This window comes from Bidens hawaiensis, unplaced genomic scaffold (assembly GCF_021521415.1).
Source record: "Bidens hawaiensis isolate Kalapana, Puna unplaced genomic scaffold, B.hawaiensis_p1.1 tig00012650_1, whole genome shotgun sequence".
In the NCBI taxonomy this organism is placed as follows: domain Eukaryota; kingdom Viridiplantae; phylum Streptophyta; class Magnoliopsida; order Asterales; family Asteraceae; genus Bidens; species Bidens hawaiensis.
Genome location: NW_027492047.1, coordinates 499,881 through 525,094, shown reverse-complemented (window position 1 = coordinate 525,094; position 25,214 = coordinate 499,881). Strand labels below are relative to the sequence as shown.

Genomic DNA, 25,214 nt, shown 5'->3' with positions numbered 1-25,214 from the left:
GCCTAGCCAAATGGGCAATTGAGTTGGGAGAATACGCGATAAAGTATAAGCCAAGACCAGCCATAAAAGGCCAGGTTCTGGCCGACTTTATTGCAGAAGTGCCTGCATCGCGGGAAAAAGAGTGCCAGGAAGAGGCTCAACCCTCTCCAGCACAAGACATCAATGATGTCTGGCGACTCTACACTGATGGGGCAGCCAATAACGAGGGTTCAGGCGCAGGGCTAAAGCTAACCAACCCAACGGGCCAAGAATACACTTACGCTATTCGACTGGATTTTCCAAGTACGAATAACGAAGCCGAGTATGAGGCATTCTTGGCTGGGCTGAGAATTGCGCGTAAGATGGGAGTGAAAAACTTGGAAGCCCACGTGGATTCCATGTTAGTAGCCAATCAAATCAACGGGACGTACACGGCCGTGAACGACACAATGGCCCTGTACCTCGCACAAGAAAAATCCCTTATGCGCGATTTAAATGACTGCAAAGTCATACACGTCAAGCGAAGTGAAAACAAATCTGCGGATGCGTTAAGCAAGCTTGCATCATTAGCCTTCACCCACTTAGGAAAGGATATACGCATTGAACTCCTCGAGACACCTTCGGTCCCGCACAAGGAAATTTGCGTCATCCAAACCGGCACGGAAACGTGGATGACACCAATAATAAAATACCTTGCGGCAGGTACACTACCGGAGTCCAAAACACAGGCAAGAAAACTACGTTGTAAAGCACTGAATTATCAACTCATCGATGACATCCTTTACAGACGTAACTTTCTTGGCCCACTCTTAAGATGCGTGGACAACCAAGATGCTGACTACCTCCTAAGGGAAGTACACGAAGGCATCTGTGGAGTACACGCAGGTCCCCGCGCTGTTGTAGCTAAGCTAAACAACGCGGGATACTTTTGGCCGGGGATGCATACGGATGCACCGGCATACATCAGAAAATGCAGGTCTTGCCAGCTTTACGCACCCAACACGCACCGCCCGAAGAATGAACTTGTTCCAGTCACTTCTTCATGGCCATTTCAGAAGTGGGCCATCGATGTGACAGGCCCATTTCCTACAGCAGCAGGAAATGTTCAGTTCCTAGTGGTAGCCATCGACTACTTCACCAAGTGGATAGAAGCAAAACCTTTAGCCCAAACAACCGCGAAACATATCAAAAAATTTATTTGGGAATTTATTATTTGTCGTTTTGGACTTCCACAGAATTTGGTGAGCGATAACGGCACCAACTTTGCTGACAAGAAGCTACAACAGTGGCTGAAAGAACTTCAAATCACCCACACCTTTACCTCAGTGGCACACCCGCAAGGTAATGGTGAGGTGGAAAGAGCAAATAAGAGCATCGTCGAAGGCATAAAGAAAAGACTCTTGGAACACAGATCCGGCTGGATGGACGAGCTTCCGCACGTCCTTTGGGCAAACAGGACGCTGAAGAAGGCCAGTACGGGAGAAACCCCGTTCAGTCTCACTTATGGCACTGAAGCCATGGTCCCGGTCGAAATTGGTTTACCCTCACCAAGGGTCTTGATTCAGCCAGAAGACAATGATGCGGAAAGACGGTTGGACCTTATGCTAACCGAGGAACGCAGAGACTTAGCCGCAGTGCGTGAAGAGAACTACAAGCGACAAATGCAAAAGTACTACAACACGCGGGTAAAACTCTGCAACTTCAATGTAGGAGACTACATACTGCGTAACAACGAGGCTTCGAACCAAGAACGCCCAGGAAAGCTGGCCCCGGTCTGGGAAGGGCCATACATTATCAAAGAAGTCCTGGGAAAGGGCGCATACCGGCTCGAAAGGCTCGATGGCACTCCCATCCCAAGAACATGGAATGGAGCTCAATTACGCAAATGTTATATGTAGATAAATTCCAAACTTGTAAAGAAAAGGCCTAGAGCCACTTATAATGGAAATGATTCTCCTTTCACAATGTGTTGATAGCCTTACCTTTATACTTATGAACTTCCCACACTGGTGCCGGTATTCACGCACAAATGGGGGAAGAAGTAAGTCGTTACGTGTGGAAGGCGGCAAAACCCGCATAAACACAACGCTAAAAATAAGGAAAACCTACACGCAGGTCAGATGTAAGTAAAGTTTAGCCATCCTTGTAAGTGCAAGTGACGGTCTTACCCGCACAATCACGAACAAGGAAGCAAAACTTCAACCTATCATCTACCACGTTCAAAGGTTAACTTATTCTGAACACTTAGAAAATTTCAAAGGAAAAGATGAGGAAAACTTCCACGCAGGTCAGATATAAGTAAAGTTAAGCCATCCTACTAAGTGTAAGTGACGGTCATACCCGCACAATCATGAAAGAGGAAGCAAAACAAACTTATAATTTACCACGTTAAAAAGTTAACTTATCCAAGTACTAAAGAAATTACTAAGTTAGATCAAAACATGCGTAAAATAAACAAGGCAAAGAACAAACACAATCTTTATTTCATCAAATTCAAACATTACAAAGATAGCTATACAAAAGCAAAAATCTACGCTAATGGTGGAAAGGGATCTTCAGAATCAGGCTTCAGGACCACTTCCAATTGGACCCGCTCCATCAGTAGAGCGTGGTGGTTCAAGGAAGGCTTTAAGAATAGCTAGCCCATCATCAGCAGCAGCGACTTCGTTCACCTTCTCCACCACAGGATGCGGGAAGGCGGCATACTGGTTCACTGCTTGGTCGTAAATAGCTTCAGTATCCACATCGTACAAAGGGAAGTTGGAAGGCGGGATGCCTTTCTCAACGAACCCTAGACCAAGCAGGAAGCCGGCCTTTTCCCCATCCTCAAGAGAAGCGTTGAGGGCTGCGCTCATAGCATCGTCATAAGACGTCTCTGAGAAGACCCGATGCACAACCTACAAAGAAAAAATACAAGTATCAGAACCTTTTCTATTTATAAAGAAAAGCGTGAAGACATGAAGCTAGACTTACCCGAGACAACGCTTCTCGAAGAAGCCATTCATTGGCAACCAGAGCTTCTTGGAGGGCGGCTTGAGCTTGGGTACAGGCGCGTTCGGCTTCACTTTTATTAAGGTTGGCAAGCAACACTTCCTTTGCAGCAGCCTCTTCGACGCCCTTTAGCTTCCGCTCAGTGTAGTCAAGCACGCCCCTCTGGTCCAGGATCTCTTGAAGCTTCTTCGCGTCCTCCATCGCCAAAGCATCATGAGCCTGCTGGAGAGCCTCTAATTTGGCTTTAAGCTCTTCATTCTCCACGCGTAGAGGCTCGGCAACAGCTTCAGCCTTGGTGGCCCTTTCAGTCGCGTTCCTAGCAGTCTCCTTAGCCAGCCGAAGCTGTTCATTAACAGCTTGGGCAGCCTTGGAGCGAGCCTCGAGACGGGCCTGAACCTCGACTTCAAGGGCCTTGAACGCCTTCTCCTTCTCCGCCTCCGCGGCGGAAAGCCTCCTATTCTCCTCCCGGACAGCCCGCGCCTGAGCTACTTCCTGAAGGCGAGCTGCTTTTAACTTGTCGTTTTCACGACAAAGCAGCTCGACGCGCGGCTGCATCCGGGCCAGGAGAACCCGAAGCTCATTGCTTAGCCTACCCTCCTGGTAGCTAGCCATGGCTTCCCCCAACGCACCACTAGGAGCAGCGTGACGAGCCCACTCCACGCACTCCACAGGGGTGCGAAGGGTTGTTCCTCGGCGAATGTTCCATCGTGGAACATACACTTCATTGGAATCCGACACTGCAAAAAACATAAAGCAGTTAGGAAAAGATGATAAAGAAAAAATATATATAAATGGGCCAAAAGAACCCTACGCACCTGTAGGGTCAATTACAGGCCGATAGCCGCCAAACCCATCACCTGAACCCAACGGAAATCCATCCAAGAGGTCAGGCAGATGGGAAGGTGGCAGAGATTGGCGAGAAGCCCCATGCGTACCTGATGGATCGGCCGTCGTTGCCGATGGTGGGGGCATGGTAGCAGCCGCCGCGGTCGCCGCCGCGGAATCCGCAGCAAAAGTTACCGCCGGCTCGGTGAAAGATGCTGTAAAAATAGCACTCACAGCCGGGGGTGACGTCATCACAACTGGAACAGTCGGCTCAACGGAGTGAGCAACTGAACCAGTGGAAGCAGGCGCAGGCGCAGCCGCCTGGGTCGTCGCCTCAGGTAGGCTGACCGGGCCTACCGTCATTGGCGGGGAGGTACTCCTCTGCGCTCCACCCTGGAATGCGTCAACATCCACGTCTGCACAAAGAAAAGTGTTAAATGATATTAAGCTATGAAGATAAAAGCTAAAGGAAATTTGTACTTACGGGTTTTCTTGAGCCTGAAAGTACGGACGGGCGGGGATGAACCCGATGGAGCCGGCCTCTTCACGCCGGTCACCGTTGTCATCCTGGGCTCTTCGGTGACAGTTGTCACAGCCTCCGGAATGGTGATCTTGTCACCACCGGGATTCCCCGCCACCTCTTCGCTCTCGGTCTCCGAGTCAGACCGAGGCGCTGGATCGGCTGTGGAGGCCACCTTCTCCTTCCCCTTCCCGCCGGCAGCCTTCTTCTTCCGCACCAACGGAGGACCATCTGCGGATTCCTCATCAGAACATACGATTAGAGGAATTCCAGCAGAGGTTTCAACATTGAGGGGTCGAGGGTCGAAGAGCGCCTCACCTGGCCGACGGGCGCTAAGGATCTCATGGCCTAGCGGATAGACCTCCACGAACCGATCCGCCGTTTGTTTTAGGATGGGCAACTCGTTCTCATCTAGAGCGCGAGTACCCATCCGTGCGGGACCGTCAGCCTCCCGCGGGTTCAGGAGCGACTGCAAGTCGTTCCCCTCTGAAATAAACAGGAAAAAAGTTAGAAGAAATTCTAAATCAACAAAAAGAAAGAAAGCATACCGTAAGGAACAGAGTTCGAACCGTATTCGAGGACGATTGGGATCTTATGCGCATCCGCAGCCTTCCACACCCGGCTCATCCCCAGCATCACCATCCCGGACTCCGCAAACTGGTAAACCGGAGATTGGACCCGAGATATCTTCGCAAACCATTCCGCCTCCTGGTAGTTGGAGGCGTGAAGGCTGGGAAGTGCTTGCCCATTCTTGAATTTCATGGCAATGGGGATGGCGCGAGCGGATATGAAGAAGAACTCCCGCTTCCACGAGCGAAGACTGCGCTCGGTCGCGCAGATCTTTAAACCCTTGATTCGGGTTGTCAGGGTATACCACCCCTGGATGCACCTCCAAGTGTAGAAGGTCATCAGGCGGTCAACATAGGGCTCAACGCCCAAAATCCGGCACACCCACTCGAAGTGGCGAATCTTGGCGATCGCCATGGGGTGCAACTCGGTCAAATGAACACCGTGCTTCTCAAGGACACGGTAAACAAACTTTGTCAATGGGAACCTAAGATTCCCATAGACAAAGAATGCAGCATATACCCCGATCTTGCCTCTGGGGGCATCGTACACCGTCTGGTGGGGTTCAGGAAACTCAGGCTCGAGAGACTCGAGCATGAACTTCCTGACGACGTACCGATACAGATCGCCAGGCAGAGCACACTGGCACTCGCCAGCAGTACTCTTGTCATCGACTGCAGATTCGAGATCACGAGACATCTTGTAAAAGAAGAAGAAAACGATTTCGGGAGAATGCTTGCCTGAAAAGGTGAGTATTCGCCGGAAATCGCAAAGAAGATGAAGAGAAGAGTGAAAGTGTGGATTACAAAGAACCCTCTCCCCCTTTATATACTAATCGCAATTAATGCGATGAAATTAATGCGGAAGAGAGAGAAAACGAAGGTGCAATGAAACTATGACACGTGGCAAAAAGCAAGCTGGCAACAGCTGTTGACAGGACGCATACCATTAATTTCGCGGCCACGCGCCCGAAAAATCGCGCCCACGCGCCTGAAAAAGCGTCTGGAATGACCATGTACTGACACGTCACCATAACTTCCTGCACGTCCTGACACAGTCAGAAGAAACCGTCGCACGACGTGTCAGAGGTTTGGACTGTTCTTATCCTTCCACCAACTCTTCGAATTTCAAAATTCAAAATTCAAAAAGATTCAAAAGTAAGCGGGAAAATACCCCTTACCTTGGCAACCAAGTAACTGTAAGACAGGTGCGGGTACAGTGTTAAGGCAAAACCCTTCACAAACTTAGCACCTGCAAGGAATTGAAGCCAAGAATTCCTCGGCAACCAAGTAACCGTAAGACGGATGCGGGTACAGTGTTAAGGCAAAACCCTTCACATACTTAGCACCCGCAGGGAATTGACGCCAGGAATACCTTGGAAGTAAAGTAACCGTAAGACAAGTGCAGGTACAGTGTCAAGGCAAAACCCTTCACATACTTAGCACTCTGCAGGGAATTCAAACCAAGAAGGATCTTCTGGGCCATGCTGGCGGGAACGGGAATAACATCCCCGCATGACGGGAACGTCGAGAACTATATTGTTCGAAACTCCATGATGGGATTGGTGGTTTTAGCATAATTGATCAGTATGTTGAAAACTACCAAAACCCCACGGAGAATCCACACAAGTAGGACTCAACGCTCCTGACGTACGAGGAGGTTACAAACCTACCCGCTTCACACCCAAAGATCAAGCAGAAAAGTCGGGAATTTCTGCGTGACATTTTCAAAAACTCCTTGCTAAGTCCAAAAGTTCACCTCACTTATTAATAATTCATGAGAAGAACATTGGACTGGGGGGACTTGAAGAGGTAGGTCCCAGCAGAGCCCAGTTGGACCCGCAAGACTCACCTTGAATAGGGACGTCTGCGCAATAACCAACTGCTCCAGCAGGGCCCACCATGCTCAGAGAACCTTACGCGCAGTACGCCAGCTGTACCCGCAGGGAAAGCCTCCCAATGGCGAAGTACCCCGCCTGTTCCCGCAGCTGCGGATACAAGCCATCAGGGAAGGCTACCCGCACTAACAGCAAGGCTACACGCACAAGGCATTCGCTACTTCAGCAGTCACATGAAGGAATGAGCAAGGCGGGAATACTCCCGTCTAAATGAGCCAGTCCGTATGCTTCTGGAAGGTCTTTCGTACTATACCTACTAAGGTATGGGCGGAACAGACAATTTGACCAGAGCAGCCCATGAACCAATCACAGGGTGACAGCTCACCGACAACAATACGAGGAGGAGCACCCTCTAGTACTGTTTGTCACTATTAGCCGCTGCCTACTCACCAACCCTTACGATGGGACGCGCGCAGCCTACAGTTGGTGGAACAGTGCGTAGCCGGCAGTAAAGGAACAGTATACAGCCGACCTTTACTGTTGGCCGTAGCCTATCCACCAACCAGCATGGCCTGTGCGTAGTCCACTATTGGTAGAACAGGAATACTATTCAGCCGGCTGTACCTTCTAGGAAACCTACCTTCGGCTATAAATACTCCAACACCTTGGAATGGTAAGGACATCATCTGATATCTCAATCTTATCTAGCAATCTCTTAATATACACTTATATTCAGAGCAATCTAGTCTGATTCTCACACCGGAGGGTGGTCACAAGGAGGAACCCCCCCTTCTCAGTGACGAGCTTACGGTGTCTGTTTTGCAGGTCCCCTGAAGAACAACCTTCTCTGCTGGACCTCATCCTCGTGGGAAACATTACTTAACCCCCAGATTATCTATAATCTGCCCGTGGGTTCACCTAGTGTTTCTTCAAGGATGAACAATAACACACGAGATCATCCTAACAAATAGATTAACATTTCACTTGAAAAACATAATACGGTGACTTGAAGTAGATTGCTCCGAGCGAAACATGAACCCACGACCTCACATACGTTAAACAATGTATAATTGCAAAAAAAAAAAAAAATACTTTGTAAAATAACTCTTATTAATTTCTTAAAGTGAATACAGCAAAACTACGGGTGAGCAATAACCAAATCGTTAACCGAAAAAACCGAAAATCGAATTAACCGAACCGCACCGAACTCTTCATTTTTTATATATATATATATTTTCAAGCCTTTTTTCCTCTATTTCATGTATTATATGTATTAATTGTTTAATACTATCATTTTCATGTGTGTGTGTGTGTATATATATAGAAGATGGTTCAAATAAAAAACAACTGTTTTGTAAGAAGTGTGGGAATGCTTTAAAATAAAGCAACCCACCTAAATAAGAAACTATACCATATAAATAGAAAACTATACGGTTTTTAGAAACTACTAATCTCAACCGTCAGATCCTAGATCCAAGGGTCTAGATCTCTTTTTATGCTTCTTACAAAATTATTGTTTTTTACATTAACCCTACCCTATATATATATATAAACCTATATATATATGTATATATATATATCCATATCTATATCATATACTAATATCTCAATTTCATATATTTATACATTCAATTTATGTAGTTATACCTTCATTTAATATATTTAAGCATTTTTTTCATGTATTTTTAAGCAAAATTTAAGCCAAAGTTTGATATTGGTTATTGATCGAAATTAACCGAACCGAACCGATAACGTCCGATTGGTTCGGTTCGATTAATGCTAATAACCGAACCTAACCGTGCACACCTATAATCAAAACTTGTGAAACTTCTAATACCCCGTATTAATTTTTTTTGGCATGCCCTTTCACGAATGATTTATACTACCGTATAGATAATATATCATTTACTAAAATTATGTTTTGTAAAAATATAGAATTTGGTAAACTGGATGTGGGCATACAAAAATAAATATAGCTGATTACTTCAAATAATTAAAACTGTATTTAATTTAAGTAATGATGTAATTCTTGTAAACATATATTAAAGTCTAAGTAGTGTTTGATAATAAAATAAAAAGTAGGTGCTGTTAGAGGTGAGACTTTGAGTTATAAAAGATGCTTGTAGTATTGCGTTAAGTATAAAATGAAACAAAACCTAAATATATATAGTTGTGTTTAGATGATTGAAATGCTTTATACATGTGAATTTTGGTTTAGTGAAAAAGAATATATACAAGTTGAAGTTGCAAACAAGTTGTTTCCTTGGCACGAACTAAAGCTATCTCGGAATAATAATAATAATAATAAAAGTCAACTTCTCATCTAAGTAATATAATATATTAAACCATTGCATTACATATCCACTTAGAATCAAGAAGTAAACGTTACCCTATATTCTGGTCCCTTGGAGAATGACACACTTACCACATGGCTCCAAACCCTAATATTGATTTCACACACAGTGTTTGTTCATCCTCTTAACCATATGAACATCCAAGTTCCAAACTTACCAAGCAAATAAGCAAACAAAATCATAGAATTCTTATCAATTATTTTATTAATCCATACAAGTCTCAAATATTTTTTTTTGAACGACGAGTTTATGTCATCTGAGAGACTTAAATCCATGACCTGTCAACCCATTGATGTTTTAAAAGATTGTTAATCAAGCAAGGATCAATATATTCTAATAAAATGTATTAAGTTAATGAGCATATTCACCCCTTCATATCTCTACGAAGTTGTTAAGTTAGTTGAGTTAAGATAATTAATTAGCAAATCTAAGGACATGGGGTGCTTGTAATCTATTCAGGTTCATCCAATCAGTTTGGAGTTGTGTAATTCTTGTCTTTGTGTTTTCTTTTTGCGTGTCCTAAATTAGTGTTGCAGACTCGTTATGGTATTTAGTATAAGAGAATGGGGCATGGTGGTGTCAAGTGTGGTTCATTGGTGTGAAAAAAAATAACATCATTTCGTAATTACATTTTGAGGAAAAAAATTGAACGAGTACAAATTATAACCGAAAATTAATTGAGATGCTTAGTTAATTACAAATTAATAGATTTAAAAGAAATTTTATTGAAAAGTTTCTTTCAGACGTCATTTCCACGGAATGGAAAATTGTGGTCCATACACGCTAGGCGTGGTGTTTACGGCGTGACATTAAGCTATGTAATTCCAGAGACTAAACCACGCACCCACATCTATCGGCCTAATGGTGACAACGTCAAACTCAAAAGCTCATATGTTTAATTTGTTGTGAAGTTAAATGGTTTATGTCAAGATTTTTTGAAATCTAACATAACATGTCAAACAAATAATTACTCCGTATTATTTGTTTATAATATTTTCCTTATAGGTAATTCGTATGCAAAAACACTAATATGGACATCCTCTTTTAAAGTTTTTAATTTCAATTACTAGTCATGTACGTATATGTGAATGAACTTAATAGCCTTCAGTAACGGATTTATAAAAAAAATTCATGGGTATTCAGTATTCTAATATTTGCTTAGAGATATCCGATACATAAAACGAAAAAGAAAAATATTGAACTAATTTAGCACTTTGCCATGAAAGTTGAATAAATGTCCTCTGAATCACACGTAAGTTTCTCTTTCCCGCGTATTTTTTTATTTTTTTAATTGAATATCCATGTGGCACAATTGTTCAACAAACTGTCAAAATCTATGTTAAGTTTCTTAGAAAAGTCTCATAAGTGTATACTTAATACAAACAGACGGCCAATTCACTATTGAGTCAGATTCCTGCGACATTTGGTACGTAGATCATACGTTAATAATACACTGGCAGGATACATCAACTTTTGTTTTTATGGTATTGGACTCTTGGTTGGGACCATATCTTACGTGGCTTGGATTATTGATTGATCTTGATCCTATATTATTTAATGCATTACAAAAACATTAGTTTTTAACAAACAGTACATAATATCACAGGGCATTGAATTAACGCCTTAGCGGTATCAAAAAGTTATAAAATTTTTGTATTTTAAGTTGTGCGGGTTTAAGTTACGTCACTATAAAAAATGTGTAGTTTATGAGTATAGTTATAGTGTGTAAGACGGCCGACTGGATAGCCGGTATAGTTATAAATATATTATTGTAATTAGAAGGCATGAAATATTTAGACACCAAGGCTTTACATCCAGACACTATTTGACCCCTATACTGCGAGTATATGACTATAACTAGTCGTATAGTTTAGTGTGTGTACGAATTAATTAGGTGAAAAATATGATAGAAGTGGAGCAAGAACGAGATATTATAGCTTATACAGACACTAATACATAGACAAACATAAACGACTCTTAGAGGCAAACGGACTGAAACAACACTAACAAACAGACAAACATAAAAGATTACATATTAATTCAAGAATAATAATTATAACTCCACCCAAATACAACCACAAATCCAGAATTACACTAAATTATCCCTAAAAAACTTACAGTTCACGATAATCAAAACATAATACTCCTTTCATCTCTCTTTAAGTGTCATTGTTTGAAAACACAAAGTTTAAAGTTGATTGAATGGTTACCTTTTTTGTTTACCAAATGACAATAATGCCCTTAGAAATTGAGTCCATCAATATTGTTTATTAATTTTAGTTATGTGTGTTTAAAGGTAAACTTGAAAAATTGGCTAATAAATTTTGAAAATGGCCATATGTAATGTGACAAATAAAAAAGAAAATATAAACACTTTTAATGGGACGGAAGAGGTAGTTTTATAGTAAAACAAATAAATAAAATATTAATAGTACAATGTTAATACAATATTAGCCTAACCAGATGAACATAAAGGAACACATTCATTAACGAACATTCATTAACGAACGTTTAACCATATTATGTTTTTAATTTAACTTGTAAACTAACTTCCCACCCATGATTTATAAACGACTATAACATTTTCATACGTTAATATTTTTATAAACAAATTGCACCATAAAAACGAGCATTTTATTCTCTTTAATTTGGATATGATATTGTTGTAAATTTTTTTCATTTTAAATAAATTAATATACGATATCCAGTCCAATGACCTAATGGTTCGATTCTTGAACAAGAATCCTCAGCCTATGACGCTTGGTCACGAATCAAACCTTTTTTTTTCTCTCTTAACAATAGGATTCTAGAGCAATAACTTTAGAACAATTAATCTTTAATTGAAGGGCAAGTGGTTCCGCAGGTAACGAAGTTCAAGTATCTTTAACTGAGGACGTCCAGATCACCATTGAGGGTCTCTCTGGAAGCCACATCTTTATCCCTTTGGATAGAGGTACGGTGTGCCGACATCCCACCCTCCCCAGACCCTACTTATAGCTTTGCTACTGGCGGGATTCCACTATGTATGATTGATTGATTGAATCTTTAATTGTTTTAACTTCTTTACATATGTCATGATGGTATAAAACAAGGTTAAAAATCTTGAATTTTTTGCTTTGTTATCCAAACACTTATTTAATGTGGATGCTGAATTTTGGGACCAATGTCTCACTAAAATCTCAACGGTCTGGGATCTATCTTATTTATAGCTTACAGGGAATGAGACATCAACAAAATGCAAGCTTGAATTAAATCAACCATTAATGGCGAACACAGTTGCAGAGCTTGTGTTCATTCCTGCTCCAGCGGTTGGTCATATAATGTCCACCGTCGAGATGGCGAAAGTACTCGTGAACCATGATCAAAGGCTCTCAATAAGCGTTCTTCTCATACACCCTTCTGGCCCTGTCTCGGCTATCACCACCTACATCGAATCGTTGGCTAAAAACACCATCGAACGCATACGATTCATTGAACTCCCTCAAGTTGAAACACCGTTAAAGATTGAACCCAAAGCCTTCTTGACTTCTTGGTATGAACTCATCAAGAGTAATTGCCAAAACGTCAAATATATCGTGGCTGACATGATAAATCAACCTGGTTCGAGAAGGCTCTTTGGGTTTTTCGTTGATGTATTCTGCACCGGCATGATAGATGTGGCTGATGAGTTTAATGTTCCGACATACGTGTTTTACACTTCTAATGCTGCCTTTCTTGGCTTTAACTTGCATCTCGAAACACTATGTGTGGATGACCAGAACCAAGAGGTTATTAAGCTGTGCAACTCGGAGAGTGAGGTAGTTGTTCCGAGTTTTGTTAATCCGGTGCCGGTGAAGGCTTTTCCAGCACTGTACCAGGCACAAGATGGGTTGGACTTTCTGGTAATTTCTTTCCGGGATTTGAGAAAGGCTAAAGGGGTCATGGTTAATACGTTCTTGGAGTTGGAAACACACGCAATGAAGTCGTTTTTGGACGCCAACATCCCGCCAGTGTATCCAGTGGGACCCGTACTCAATCTAGACGGTGTGGCAGGAAAAGCTGATGACATGGATGTAATTAGGTGGTTGGACGGTCAACCACCGGCGTCAGTTGTGGTTTTGTGTTTTGGAAGTGCCGGGAGTTTTAATGAGGTCCAAGTAAAGGAGATAGCGCTGGGTTTAGAACGAAGTGGTCATCGGTTTGTGTGGTCTCTACGCTTAACAACTCAACTAGAGCAATCATGTGATGACCCAAGAGCGCTATTGCCCGACGGGTTCCTCGAGCGCACCAAGGGAATAGGGAAAGTGATTGGATGGGCCCCACAAGTGTCGTTATTGGCCCATGAAGCAGTGGGAGGGTTTGTGTCTCACTGCGGGTGGAACTCGATACTAGAGAGCTTGTGGTTCGGTGTACCAATGGCAACATGGCCCATGTATGCTGAGCAACAATTGAATGCATTTGAAATGGTGGTGGAGTTGGGATTGGCGGTTGATTTGAAGTCGGATTATAAGATCGACTTGTTTAACCCTGGCGCCAATACAGTCATCATCACGACAGAAGAGATAGAGAGGGGTATAAATCGATTAATGGAAGATAAAGAGGTTAGATCAAAAGTGAATGAAATGAGCAAATTAAGCAGGGCGACGGTGGCTCAGGGTGGTTCATCGTATGCTTCCGTTGGCTCCCTTGTTCAAGAAATCATGAGTAATATCACATGACTTCGAATTTTGTATCGTTACTACTAATCATATTCTCATATATGTTTTCTAAAGTCAGTAACAAAAACATTATTACACATTTTATTTTCACCATTATTAGAATTATTACCCTGTTAGCGCGGGTTAGGCGCTGTTATCATGTTTAAACTCTACTTCACATTCTTGCCTTGAATTTAAATTGATTAAACAATAAAACTTGAAAGCGAAATAAATTTGTTATTTTTGTGTGTTTGTACTATGTATTGAAAAGTGAAGATACAAAGATATTACAATACTTTAATTAGACAGTTTATTATGATAGGTCATAAATAGTTTCCTGGTTTTCTTTTTAAACATTGCATACAAAAATTCAACAAGATAGGGACCATGAAAAAACATTCAAATCTAACCTAAAGATTTGGATTCAATAAATATCATATATTCAATTATTGACACATTCAATAATTATGGAAAAAACTTATCCTTCTTTTACATGTCTTTAAAACATGTTATCATCAACCCATTGCCTACATCGAATCGTTGACTACAAACACTATCGAACGCATACGATTCATTCATGTCCCTCAAGATTTAGCATCACCAAAACTAGACCTCAAAGCGTCCGTGGCTTCCTTCCATGAATTCATCAACAGTCACTGCAAATACGCTAGAATTATCGTGTCTGACATGATAAATAAACCTGGTTCGGGTCGGGTAGTTGGGTTTGTGGTTGACATATTCTGCACCGGCATGATAGATGTCGCTAATGAATTTAAGCTACCAACATACGTGTTCTACGCTTCGAATGCTGCCAATCTGGGATTTAACTTATGTATCGAGACACTATGTGTGGAACTTAAGCAAGATGCTATTGAGAAGAGTAATTTGGAACGAGAGATAGTTGTACCGAGTTTTGTTAATCTGGTGCCAATGAAGGCTTTTCCGGTGGAGTACCAGCAACAAGACGCGCTGGACTTTCTGATCTCGTTTAGTGGAAAAATGAGAGAGGCTAAAGTGGTCTTGGTTAATACGTTCTTGGAGTTGGAAACACTCGCAGTTAAGTCGTTTCCTGACACCAACTTCCCGCCTGTGTATCGCGTGGGACCTGCACTCAATCTAGAAGGTGTAGCGGGAAAAGCTGATGACATGGATGCAATTAGTTGGTTGGACGGTCATCCACCATTGTCAGTGGTAGTCTTGTGTTTTGGGAGTGCGGGAAACTTTAATGAGGTCCAAGTGAAAGAGACGGCACTCGGTTTAAAACGAAGTGGTTAGCGATTTGTGTAGTCCCTACGCCTAACTCCTCCTCTAGAGAAATCGTTTGATGAACCACGAGTGCTATTGCCAGATGGGTTCCTCGAGCGCACCATGGGAAGAGGTAAGGTAATTGGATGGCCCCACAAGTGTCGTTGTTGGCCCATGAAGCAGTGGGACTGTGGGTGGAACTCAATACTAGAGAGCTTGTGGTTCGGTGTACCAACGGCTACATGGCCAATGTGCGCTGAGCAACAATTGAATGCATTTGAAATGGTTGTGGAGCTGGGATTGGCGGTTGACTTGAAATTGGATTATAAGATTGACATGTTCAATCCTGGTGCCAATATAGTCATTGTGACGGCGGAGGAGATAGAGAGGGGAATAAGGCGAGTAATGGAGAATAACGAGGTGAGAGCAAAAGTGAAAGAGATGAGTAAACTAAGCAGGGCGACGGTAGTTGAGGGTGGTTCATCATATGCTTCAGTTGGCTATCTTGTTCAAGAAATCATGAGTAACATCATATGAGATACTACAAATTATTCTCTAATGTTATAGACTATCAGAAATGTTATCTAGTCAATAGATTTAGCGAAACATAAGATGTCACCGGTCATTTCTGTTGAAAAGTGTTCCTTCACTATGTCAGTAAGTAAACCATTAATGTAACATGTCACATGTACCCGAACAAGGGTATAGAAAGTTGTTATCTGGTAGAGCATTTGCAGTCGAGAATTGTTGTTTACTTGTTTGAAATGCATAATGTGTTAAATGACTCCAAATGACAACATAATGTTTATAATGCTACATGTCATTTGTTTATGAGCAATATCAACAAGTTCCAGATGGCTCATATTTAGTTAGTACCCTTAATAATATCAACTCAAAACTTGTTACAAAAAATATATTGTTCACAAACAAATGATATATGTTTCTTGCACCATGAACAACCCTTCACTATGTTTAAAATGCTTTGACCATAACATAAAACTAATTAACTTTACAATTAATGAAATCATAAGGAAAAAAAACCTTAATGGTCATGGTCATTACATAGTGAAACCAGACTTGATTCAAACTTTAGCATGGTGCCAATAATTGGTGTGGGAGGAGTAGGTAAAGATTATATTTCAATCTGTTATGGGAAACTTTAGCACAAACCCACACTTTGATTTGTAATAATCAAACAGTTTTACCTATCCCACTCATACCAACTATGAACACAAGCTCAAGCAGCTTCTAGGAAGATACTGAAGATGGATTGAACACCATCTTCTAGGATTTTGGAAGGAAGAAAGAAAGAAACAAGGTTATCAGCAGCCATTGGATTTTGGATTATGATAAGGTTCGTAGGTGGGAAACAAAATAGGATAAATGACTTTATGTATGAAAGATAAAGGTGTGGACGGTTTGGTTTGGTAGCTTCACCAAATTAACTAACCGGTTTTCAGTTAATAGGTACGGTTTACTAGGTAACTTTTTTGGTTTTTGTTTCGGTTTGGTTAATAACTAAAATCAAACATGGGCTAAAATTTTTGCTAAGAAATTACATGAAATAGATGCATAAATACAAAAAATAAATGTATAAATACATGAAATTATGGTATAAAACATGAAATTGAGATATAAAAGCTAGAAAAATATGAAAATATGAATGGCTCGATTATGTTATTTTCAGTTGACCAAGGGTACAAAAATCTTATGGTAGCTTTTTGGTTACATTCGGTTTGATTTTGTTGGATAGTTTTGGCTATGATTTGATTATTGCTCACCTCTAATTAAACACACTTTACAATATTCCAGTATGATTAGGACTACTAATACCTGTTGCATGCCTTCTATATTTTATTACTATCGATTATTTAAGAAGTTTGGTGTCGCAAGCCTTTCCATTGGCCTAGGTACCGGATGACCGATTAACCACATTTAAGTTTTTTTTTTGGAAAATTGGTTTTAAATACTCCGAACTATGACATATTGGTAAATAACAGATCCAGCTTTACACTTGGCTGGTGGCAGTCACAACTAAAGAAGTATTTGTTATTAACGGTCCGCGGTTAACAGATTACTAACTCCGTTAGTATGTTGCTTACGTGGCACGCCTAGTTGTCAAATATGATATATGTGGCAGCTTATGTGGAAAACAAACCTTCTTCATCATACCCTACCCCATCACCTCCCCCACCACCATCACCATCACCATCACCATCACCTTCTTCTACCTCTTTTCTGCCACCACACACACGCCACCAACCTACCACCAACCCTAACTTCTTACACCATCTCCTTTATTCTTCATACATCATACTAACACCATCCTCTAATTTAGCGAATTCAAAGAAACCCCTAAATCGATTGAATAAACCCTAAACCCCCAAATCGATCGATGGAACTGAGTTTATTGGCACAATGTTGTTGCTGAAGGAATCCAGTGGGTCCGCCATCGTGTTTTTGCAGGTTGTAAGTGGTGGTGTTAGTGAAAATGGCCGGCCGGTGGTTTTCCGGCGAACCTGCAAACCTTGCGTGGCTCGCTCTACCGTGTAGATTGACAGCCCTCACAGCTTTTCCAAGTAAGTGAGTCAGTTTTGGTTCAGATCTAGTGATGTTTGGCTGGATTAGGACGACATATCAAGGTGGATGATGCTGGTAGTGCTGGTTAGCGGCGGTGGAGAGTGTGTGAAGCGATGGCAACACAGTGGTGGTGGTGGCCCATTAGTGAACATAGTGGCGACGGATGTGATGAGCGTGAGCAGAGTGGTGTTGGTCGATGGAAAATTTTGTTGATTGAAGCTGAAAGGTGGGTGAGTTAGTTGAAGATCTGGGTTTTTGATTCTGGTTTGAAGATTTGAGATTATTGCCACGTAAGCTGCCACATATATATATGTTTTGACAAATAAGCGTGCCACGTAAGCAACATACTAACGGAGTTAGTAATCCGTTAGTCGCGGACCGTTAAAAACAAATATCTATTTAGTTGGGACCGTCACCAGCCAAGTGTAAAGTTGGGCCTGTTATTTGCTAATAAGGCATAGTTGGAGTATTTAAAACCAATTTTCCTTTTTTTTTGATAGGTTTGATTTAGTTCCATAGACGTAACACACGTTACCGACAACATGGGGATTTTACCGACGCCTGGGTTTTACTATACCTTTTGTTTTAGTTTTAGTACCGTAATGAACGTAACCGAACACCAACTAACCACCGCAACACATGAGACAGACAACGCTCGGGTTTTACCAACTCACCGCCGCAAAGCCCAGTACCGACAACGATCAGGTTTTGCCAATGCTCGGGTTTTACCGACTCACCACAACAACGTCCAGGATGACGTCATGCTTTTACCGATGGAATATGTGTCGACTTACCGCTATAACGCTCAGGTTTTACAAACGCCTGGTTGGTTGGTTTGACAAACCAACTAAACATTATTTAAAATGTTAATTTTTATTTTCTAATATGATACGCTAGTACCGGTACTTTTTTTTGGGTTTTTTAATTTGTTAATTTGACAAAATTTATTATTTTGGGTTTATAAGTTGCATACCGTAACGAACGTAGTCAATACCAACCGTATTCGTGTTACCTTTCACGGGTTTTACATACGGAATTCTCAACTCAACGCTTGCGGGAAAATCAGTATCGTTACTGCTACGACCTTTTTAATGTGTTAATTTTTTTTATTATAGGTTATTCGAGCGTGGTGTCTACTTCCTGCGCTGACAATTTAGTGTCGCTATCTTGATGAACTTAACACATATGAACTGAATCCATATTAGTGCACCGACACAATACGACAGGAACATAAGTAAATCCCGGCTGCCCGGCACGACATGTAAGGTAAAACACTATTTATATACAAAATTTGATATATTAAATTAATTTGTCTTCAAGAATTGAATATTATAACATACCAACATCTTTTATCCATACTGAATCGAAACCGAATTCCCAAACTGTTACAAATTTCCTAGACTTTATTTATCATTCTTTTTCTATTATAACCTAACTCAGGTCTTTTTTATAGAACCATCCGACGAAATTTAACCACCCAACAAAACAATACAAGCGAAATACATATATGGAGAAATAAGATTTTAAATTTTAATGATCTAAATTTCTTTGGAAGACAAAGAAGTATGAGAAAGATGAGTTGCGGGGAGAAAAAAATGGAATATTCTATCAACTTTCATGTTTTAGTTATTTTCATCTAGTTTAGGGGTTGTTAGAGAAAAAGGGAAAACCCCTCATGAATTTAATTATGATGTATACCCCTTAAAATGGAGAGGAGAATTAATATACTAAATTGATTCGTCGGAGCGACAGGGCTGAACTCGCAATGTTCATCTTGATAGGGTGGTGCTCTTGCTTATAGAGCTATAATTCGCAGGAAATAAGAAAAGATCTAGCATAAATTTTGAGATCTAGTATCATGTTTTTTGTTTTTCTTAGAACTAACGGGTTCTGTTGGCCGGTTAAGCTGGATTTGTACCATTACTCAAGTGAAATTAAATAGTTTAAACGCATTCAACAACGACAACACTACTCACACTTGTCATTTGCCGCTATCACTATAGGTCGCCACTTGCGCTGGCATTATAATTGTCGCTGCTCACATAATAATGTAGTCACCACCCAAGATCACACACCTTTTAGTATGACAAAAAATGACAATTTTATTCAAAACAACTAAAAAAATTAAAGGACTGAAATCTAACATATCGTTCTTGTCTTTTGTGTTATCAACATCACCATATTGAAATTTAACAAAAACTAGCAATTAAGAAACGTTTCTTATAAAATCTTGAACAAGAGAACCAAATGATAAATACGATGAACCACCCTCAACTATCGTCAATCTACTATTCTGACTCATCCTTTTCACTTTCTTTCTCACCAAATCACCCTCCATCAGCCGCCTTATCCCGCTTTCTATCTCCTCCGCCGTGGGGTTAAACAAATCCTTTTTGTAATCCATTTTGATCTCAACTGCTAATCCCAGCTCCACTACCATTTCAAACGCATTGACCCGTTGTTCAGCATACATAGGCCATGTTGCCACAGATACACCAAACCACAAACTCTCTAGCAACGAGTTCCACCCACAATGTGACACAAACCCTCCAACTGCACGATGACCTAACACCGCCATCTGTGGGGCCCACCCAATGACTTTCCCAATTCCAACAGTTCGCTCTAAAAACCCTTTCGGCAAAACCACTCTAGGATCCTCAAAGTCTCTCGTGACTTTTGATAGTTGACCGGCTGGTGCTGGTTGACGTAGGGACCACAAGAAAGGGTAACCGCTCCTCTCTAAACCACGTGCTATCTCCTTCATTTGAACCTCATCAAAACCACCCATACTCCCAAAACACAAGAACACAGCCGATGAAGGCGGTTGATTATCCAACCACTTGATGATGTAATCGTCGGCACTAAAACCACCTTCTAGGTTGAGTATGGGTCCCACAGGATACACCGGCGGGACAGTGTTGTCAGAACGCAACGATTCAATTGCGTGTGTTTCCAATTCCAGAAATGAATTAACGATTATTGCTCTCACCTCTCTCAGTCTCCCGGCAGATGACAAAACATAATCCAGAGTTTCTTTGGTCTGGAGCATGGTCGGAAAGACCTTCGTCGGAACTGGTTTGACAAATGTTGAAACTAGTATCTCGGTGTCCAAGTGGCTCAAATTGATAACATCTTGGTTCTGATCATCGCATAGTGTCTGAATATATAATCTAAACCCAAGATAAGCTGCATTACAAGTGAAGAACACATAGGTTGGAACATTAAACTCATTAGCCACATCTATCATGGAGGTGCAAAACATGTCGATCACAAACCCTGCGACCCGGCCAGAACCTTGTTGACTTGTCATGTCGACCATGATGTTTCTTACGTATTTGCAATGACTGTTTATGTATTGTTTTAAAGAATTCAATAGACCTTTTGAGTCACGAGCGGGTGGGATTTCGCCTTGAGGGAGTTCAATAAAGGATATTCGCTCCATACCGGTTTTAGGTAATGATTCGATGTAGGTGGTGGTTGTCGTGCTAGAACCAGTGGTAGGAGGCTTATGACAAGAACGGTTATGGAGAGACGATGGTCACGATTCACCAATAGCTTTGCGATCTCGACGGTTGACATGATATGACCAAGGCCAGTGGAAGGGATAAATATGAGCTTTGCAACTGTATTTGCCATGTTTGTTTTAGTTTATTGTTTAAGGTTTTAATTTATAAATTTTAATATGCTTATAACTAGTATCTTGTGGGTGTTTGTCTACCAAGCCTTTTGGGTGATGCCATTGCTGGCAAATTGTAGATCCATTCCTATATTATCAAGAGCTTGAGGAATTAAGTATTGTAGCCTCACATGTCATCATCGTTCAACAACAAATACAACATATTAAGGTATTGGGACCACACTGAACACACAACTCCGTGTTAAACGAAATCTAGACCGAAGCTAAACTAATCAACCAGTTAATTAAAGTAGTTTAGATCGAAAGTTGCTTCATAGAGTAGAAAATAGATGTTTCGATTCGGTGGAAGCTTGTGAAATGGGTTATTTATGCAGAACTAAAATAGCTTAAAACAAGTCCAGCCACGACAACATCACTCACCGTCACTGCTTGTTGCTATCCGGGTGTAACTGAGTGAGCTGCTCGCGAGCTACTCGAGCTTGGATAAATTAAAAGCTAGAAAAAAAGTCGAGCTTTTTTTGAGCTGAGCTCAAGCCTCAAACAATTTAATAAGATTAATACACTTCACAGCCAAGCTCGGGCCAAGGTTGGCTCGTTTAAGGTTTTTCGTAAAATATACAAAATTAAAAATAAAACATATATAAATTAATTAATAAATATTAAATGAGCCGAGTCCGAACTTGAGAAAGACAAAACTGACATTCACATGAGGGGCACGTTGATGAGTTTAACGACTAGACTTAACGGGGTTATTCGGGTTTAAATGCAAGTGCAATGAAAACAAATGGACGAAAATCGCAAAATGGAAACTATTGGACTAAAACCGCATATTTAGAGAAATCACATGGATGAAAACCACATTTTACTCTAATAGTTTTCAGTTTCATTTATATGAGATGTTTTATACATATAAAACTTATACACTCAACAAACGCATACATGGCATGTTATAAATCGATTCTAACAACTTAATACTCGAAAGCATGTCTATCATGTAACTACAATAATTCATATTAACAAACGTGTCATGCTACCACTTTAGAAAACTTCATTAATCACTTTATGTAATGATACTTTACCGCCACAAATCTAGTCAATTTTATGTGATTTTTGACTCGTGTAATATACGTATATGATTCAAACTCTCAATACTTATACTAGTCTATTTGAAAGTTAGAACTCCAACCTTCAACACGCATATAACGTGTTCATATAACATGTCCCTATTACATAAAGTGAAAGTTAGAAAAGTTATCAGTTAAGTAGTCAGTGTAAACTATTATCGGTCCATGTGTCACAATTTGTCAGAAACTTTTTTTTTACCTAAAAACATCATATTCTTAATGAATTTTTTTTATTGTGCAAGGCATCCAAGAATTTATAAAAGGGAAAATTCTTAAAATAGGTATTTATGATTAGGTTTTCAGGTTTTAGGTGTCATTTTCAACATATTCTTAAAATATGTATTATAAACTATTCGTGACGAATAGTTTATGATTATTCACGAGTAGTTTGTATAACCAATTAAAACTTGCCACGTGTCTATAAACTAACCGTAACGACCAGTTTCACTAATAATCTACTCGTAGAGATTAAATAAGTTTAAACCCTCGTAATCAGCGCCACACGAGTAAATAAGATATTCTTTAGTCGCGACGAGCTGATTATAAAACCTTAAGAGTCGCGAGTATTTTATCAAACTAACCACGACGATGAGTTTGATTACCAAATGCATCTAACTGGTTTGTTTTACAAAACACTAACCGGAATGGTTAGTTTGTTTGGTCAACTAGTCTTTACGAGTAGATACAGGTCAACGACTACTTTATATCCATTGTACGTGTATTTTGTTGGTAACTAACTCGTCTCGATAAGTTTATCTGGTAAACATTACGCATACGAGTAGTTCATTTGTAGTTAACTCGTCGTGACTAGTTTACCTTGTTTATATTCCCAATACAAGTATTTTATTGTTAATCAACTCGTTCTGATAAGTTACTAGATTTACATTAACCATACGAGTAATTTATTGGTAGTTAACTCGTCTTGTCTACTTTACTTTGTTTACATTCCTATACGAGTAGTTAAGTAGTAATTAACTCATCTTGGCTAGTTTAACATAACAATCTACTCGTATCTTTACTTTATGGTCTAAACTAGTCGTTACACTGTTGTTTTAAAGTTTTCGGGTTTATATGAATGTCTTGTTCTTGTTGCTTTGAACCCGCACATCGATGGAGGAGGAAATTGATAATATTGTAGTTTGTTAGGCGGAAAATGGGAAGAAACAAAAGGAGCTACTGAGTATGTTCCGTTTGATTGTGGACGACAAGGTGTATCTTTATCTTTGAGGTTCGGTTATTTTGAGTTTATAGATTTGGTAACTAGTCGTTTTAAAATAGGTCATGTTAAACGACTAGTTTAAGATAATCGTAAAACTTATAAGATAATCCTTAAAAATTACGGATCCAGAACGAGCGAGTAAAAAAAAATAAAATTGGTCTCTAAAATATAAGCTCAATTACTCAAATACAATTCTATATTAAAAAAAAAGAATGTAAATCCCTAAAAGTTGAACAAATAAATTTTGGTTCCATATCGACATCGTGCCAAATTGTCATTTTGTACGTTTATTTTTTAAATAGATTTATATAAGAAATATATACAATTATTCAAAAGTTTCATTTAGTAATTATAGCTCCTCAGGGAGAGTGGACCGTATGCAGTTGTAAACATAGCCCCGAGCATGGTCAACCCTGAGAATAATGCATTAATGTGTGTAAAATCAAACTAAATAAAAATTGAGCACATAAGATGAAACTGCATTACAAGTTAGGAATTACAAGAATCCCAAAATTAAAATATAAATTAATATATCATTTCGATTTATTGTATATTGCTCTCTAGGGATGTGCACAAAATCGAACAAACCAAACTGAAACTGAAAAAACTAAAAAAAAAACGGACCAAAAAAACCAAACCGAATTAGAAACTAGCTGTTTGGTTTTGAACTTTAGCAAAAACCGAAATATTGGTTTTGGTTCGGTTTTGTATTTTGTTAAGAACCGAAACAACCGAAGCGAAATAACCATAACCATTAAAACAAAATCTACATATAAATATCTGTTTAGTTTAAACATATGCTAAATAACAAAGATATAACTTTTAATATTTAGTCTACATATGATTAATAACCTAATAATACTGGTACTTTTAGTTTTGATTTTGAATTTGGATTTATAATATGTATTTTATTAACTTTTAAATATTTGAGGTCAAAACATTCAATATTATACTAATCATTAGTTTAAAGGAAAAAAAATAATATCATGCTCAATTTCAATATCTTGGTCAAGTTTTTTTTGGCCAAAAAGTTTTGGCTCGATTAGCAAAACTGAAAACCGCATCCAAAACCGAACCGAACCCAAAAACTGAAAAAACCGAAACCTAACAATTTTAAAAAATCATAAAACCAAGTGTAGTCAGAATATATGTGAGTGAATGAATACCTCATACCGTTTGACAAGGTATTTATAGCCGAATGATGATGGAAGATGATTGGGGCAGCTGTCCTCTTCTAGAAGATCTTTGATAACCGCCTGGACACGTGTCTTCTTGTGATAGGTTGGGCTATACGTCCCATGTGCATGGGTACAACAACCTGGACACGTGTCACCAGCTGATAGGATGGATCGCACCCTGACCATGTGCACGGTTATAACAACCTGGCCAGGTGTCCTTTGTTCATTGGTTAGTATGTCACGTATTCCCCAAGTAAGAATCATGAGCCTTTCTTCTAGAAAGTATTTGAATGGTGACAGCTGTCATACTGGCACTGTTCTCCAGTTATTTATGCGTACATATGTCTTGTCCCGCGTACGACTTTTGAGGACGCCCGGATGCTTCCGCGCGTATTATGAGGACGTTCCTCCTCTATCTTGATATGCGAGTGATCCGTTTGTCCTGCGGGTGGCTTATAAGAGCATTCTCTGTGACCCGCGGA

The 25,214-nt window shown here is 40.2% G+C and overlaps 1 protein-coding gene and 3 pseudogenes across 1 annotated transcript; 3 read left to right on the top strand and 1 right to left on the bottom strand.

The window, feature by feature from the left end:
* Window positions 1-12,298: 12,298 nt before the first annotated feature.
* LOC143541843 (anthocyanidin 3-O-glucosyltransferase 2 pseudogene) lies at window positions 12,299-14,075 on the top strand (annotated as a pseudogene).
* Window positions 14,076-14,436: 361 nt separating this feature from the next.
* On the top strand, window positions 14,437-15,024 carry LOC143541798 (UDP-glucose flavonoid 3-O-glucosyltransferase 6-like). Its single transcript, XM_077034526.1, has one exon. It carries the CDS (start codon window positions 14,437-14,439, stop codon window positions 15,022-15,024), a length of 588 nt encoding a protein of 195 aa, XP_076890641.1.
* A 93-nt stretch (window positions 15,025-15,117) lies between these two features.
* Window positions 15,118-15,531, top strand: LOC143541797 (UDP-glycosyltransferase 71A15 pseudogene; annotated as a pseudogene).
* A 4,249-nt stretch (window positions 15,532-19,780) lies between these two features.
* On the bottom strand, window positions 19,781-21,226 carry LOC143541819 (anthocyanidin 3-O-glucosyltransferase 2 pseudogene; annotated as a pseudogene).
* Window positions 21,227-25,214: the final 3,988 nt, after the last annotated feature.

Coding starts and splice junctions, on each gene's coding strand:
- LOC143541798 (XM_077034526.1), top strand. CDS start 14,437: ATGATAAATAAACCTGGTTCGGGTCGGGTAGTTGGGTTTGTGGTTGAC.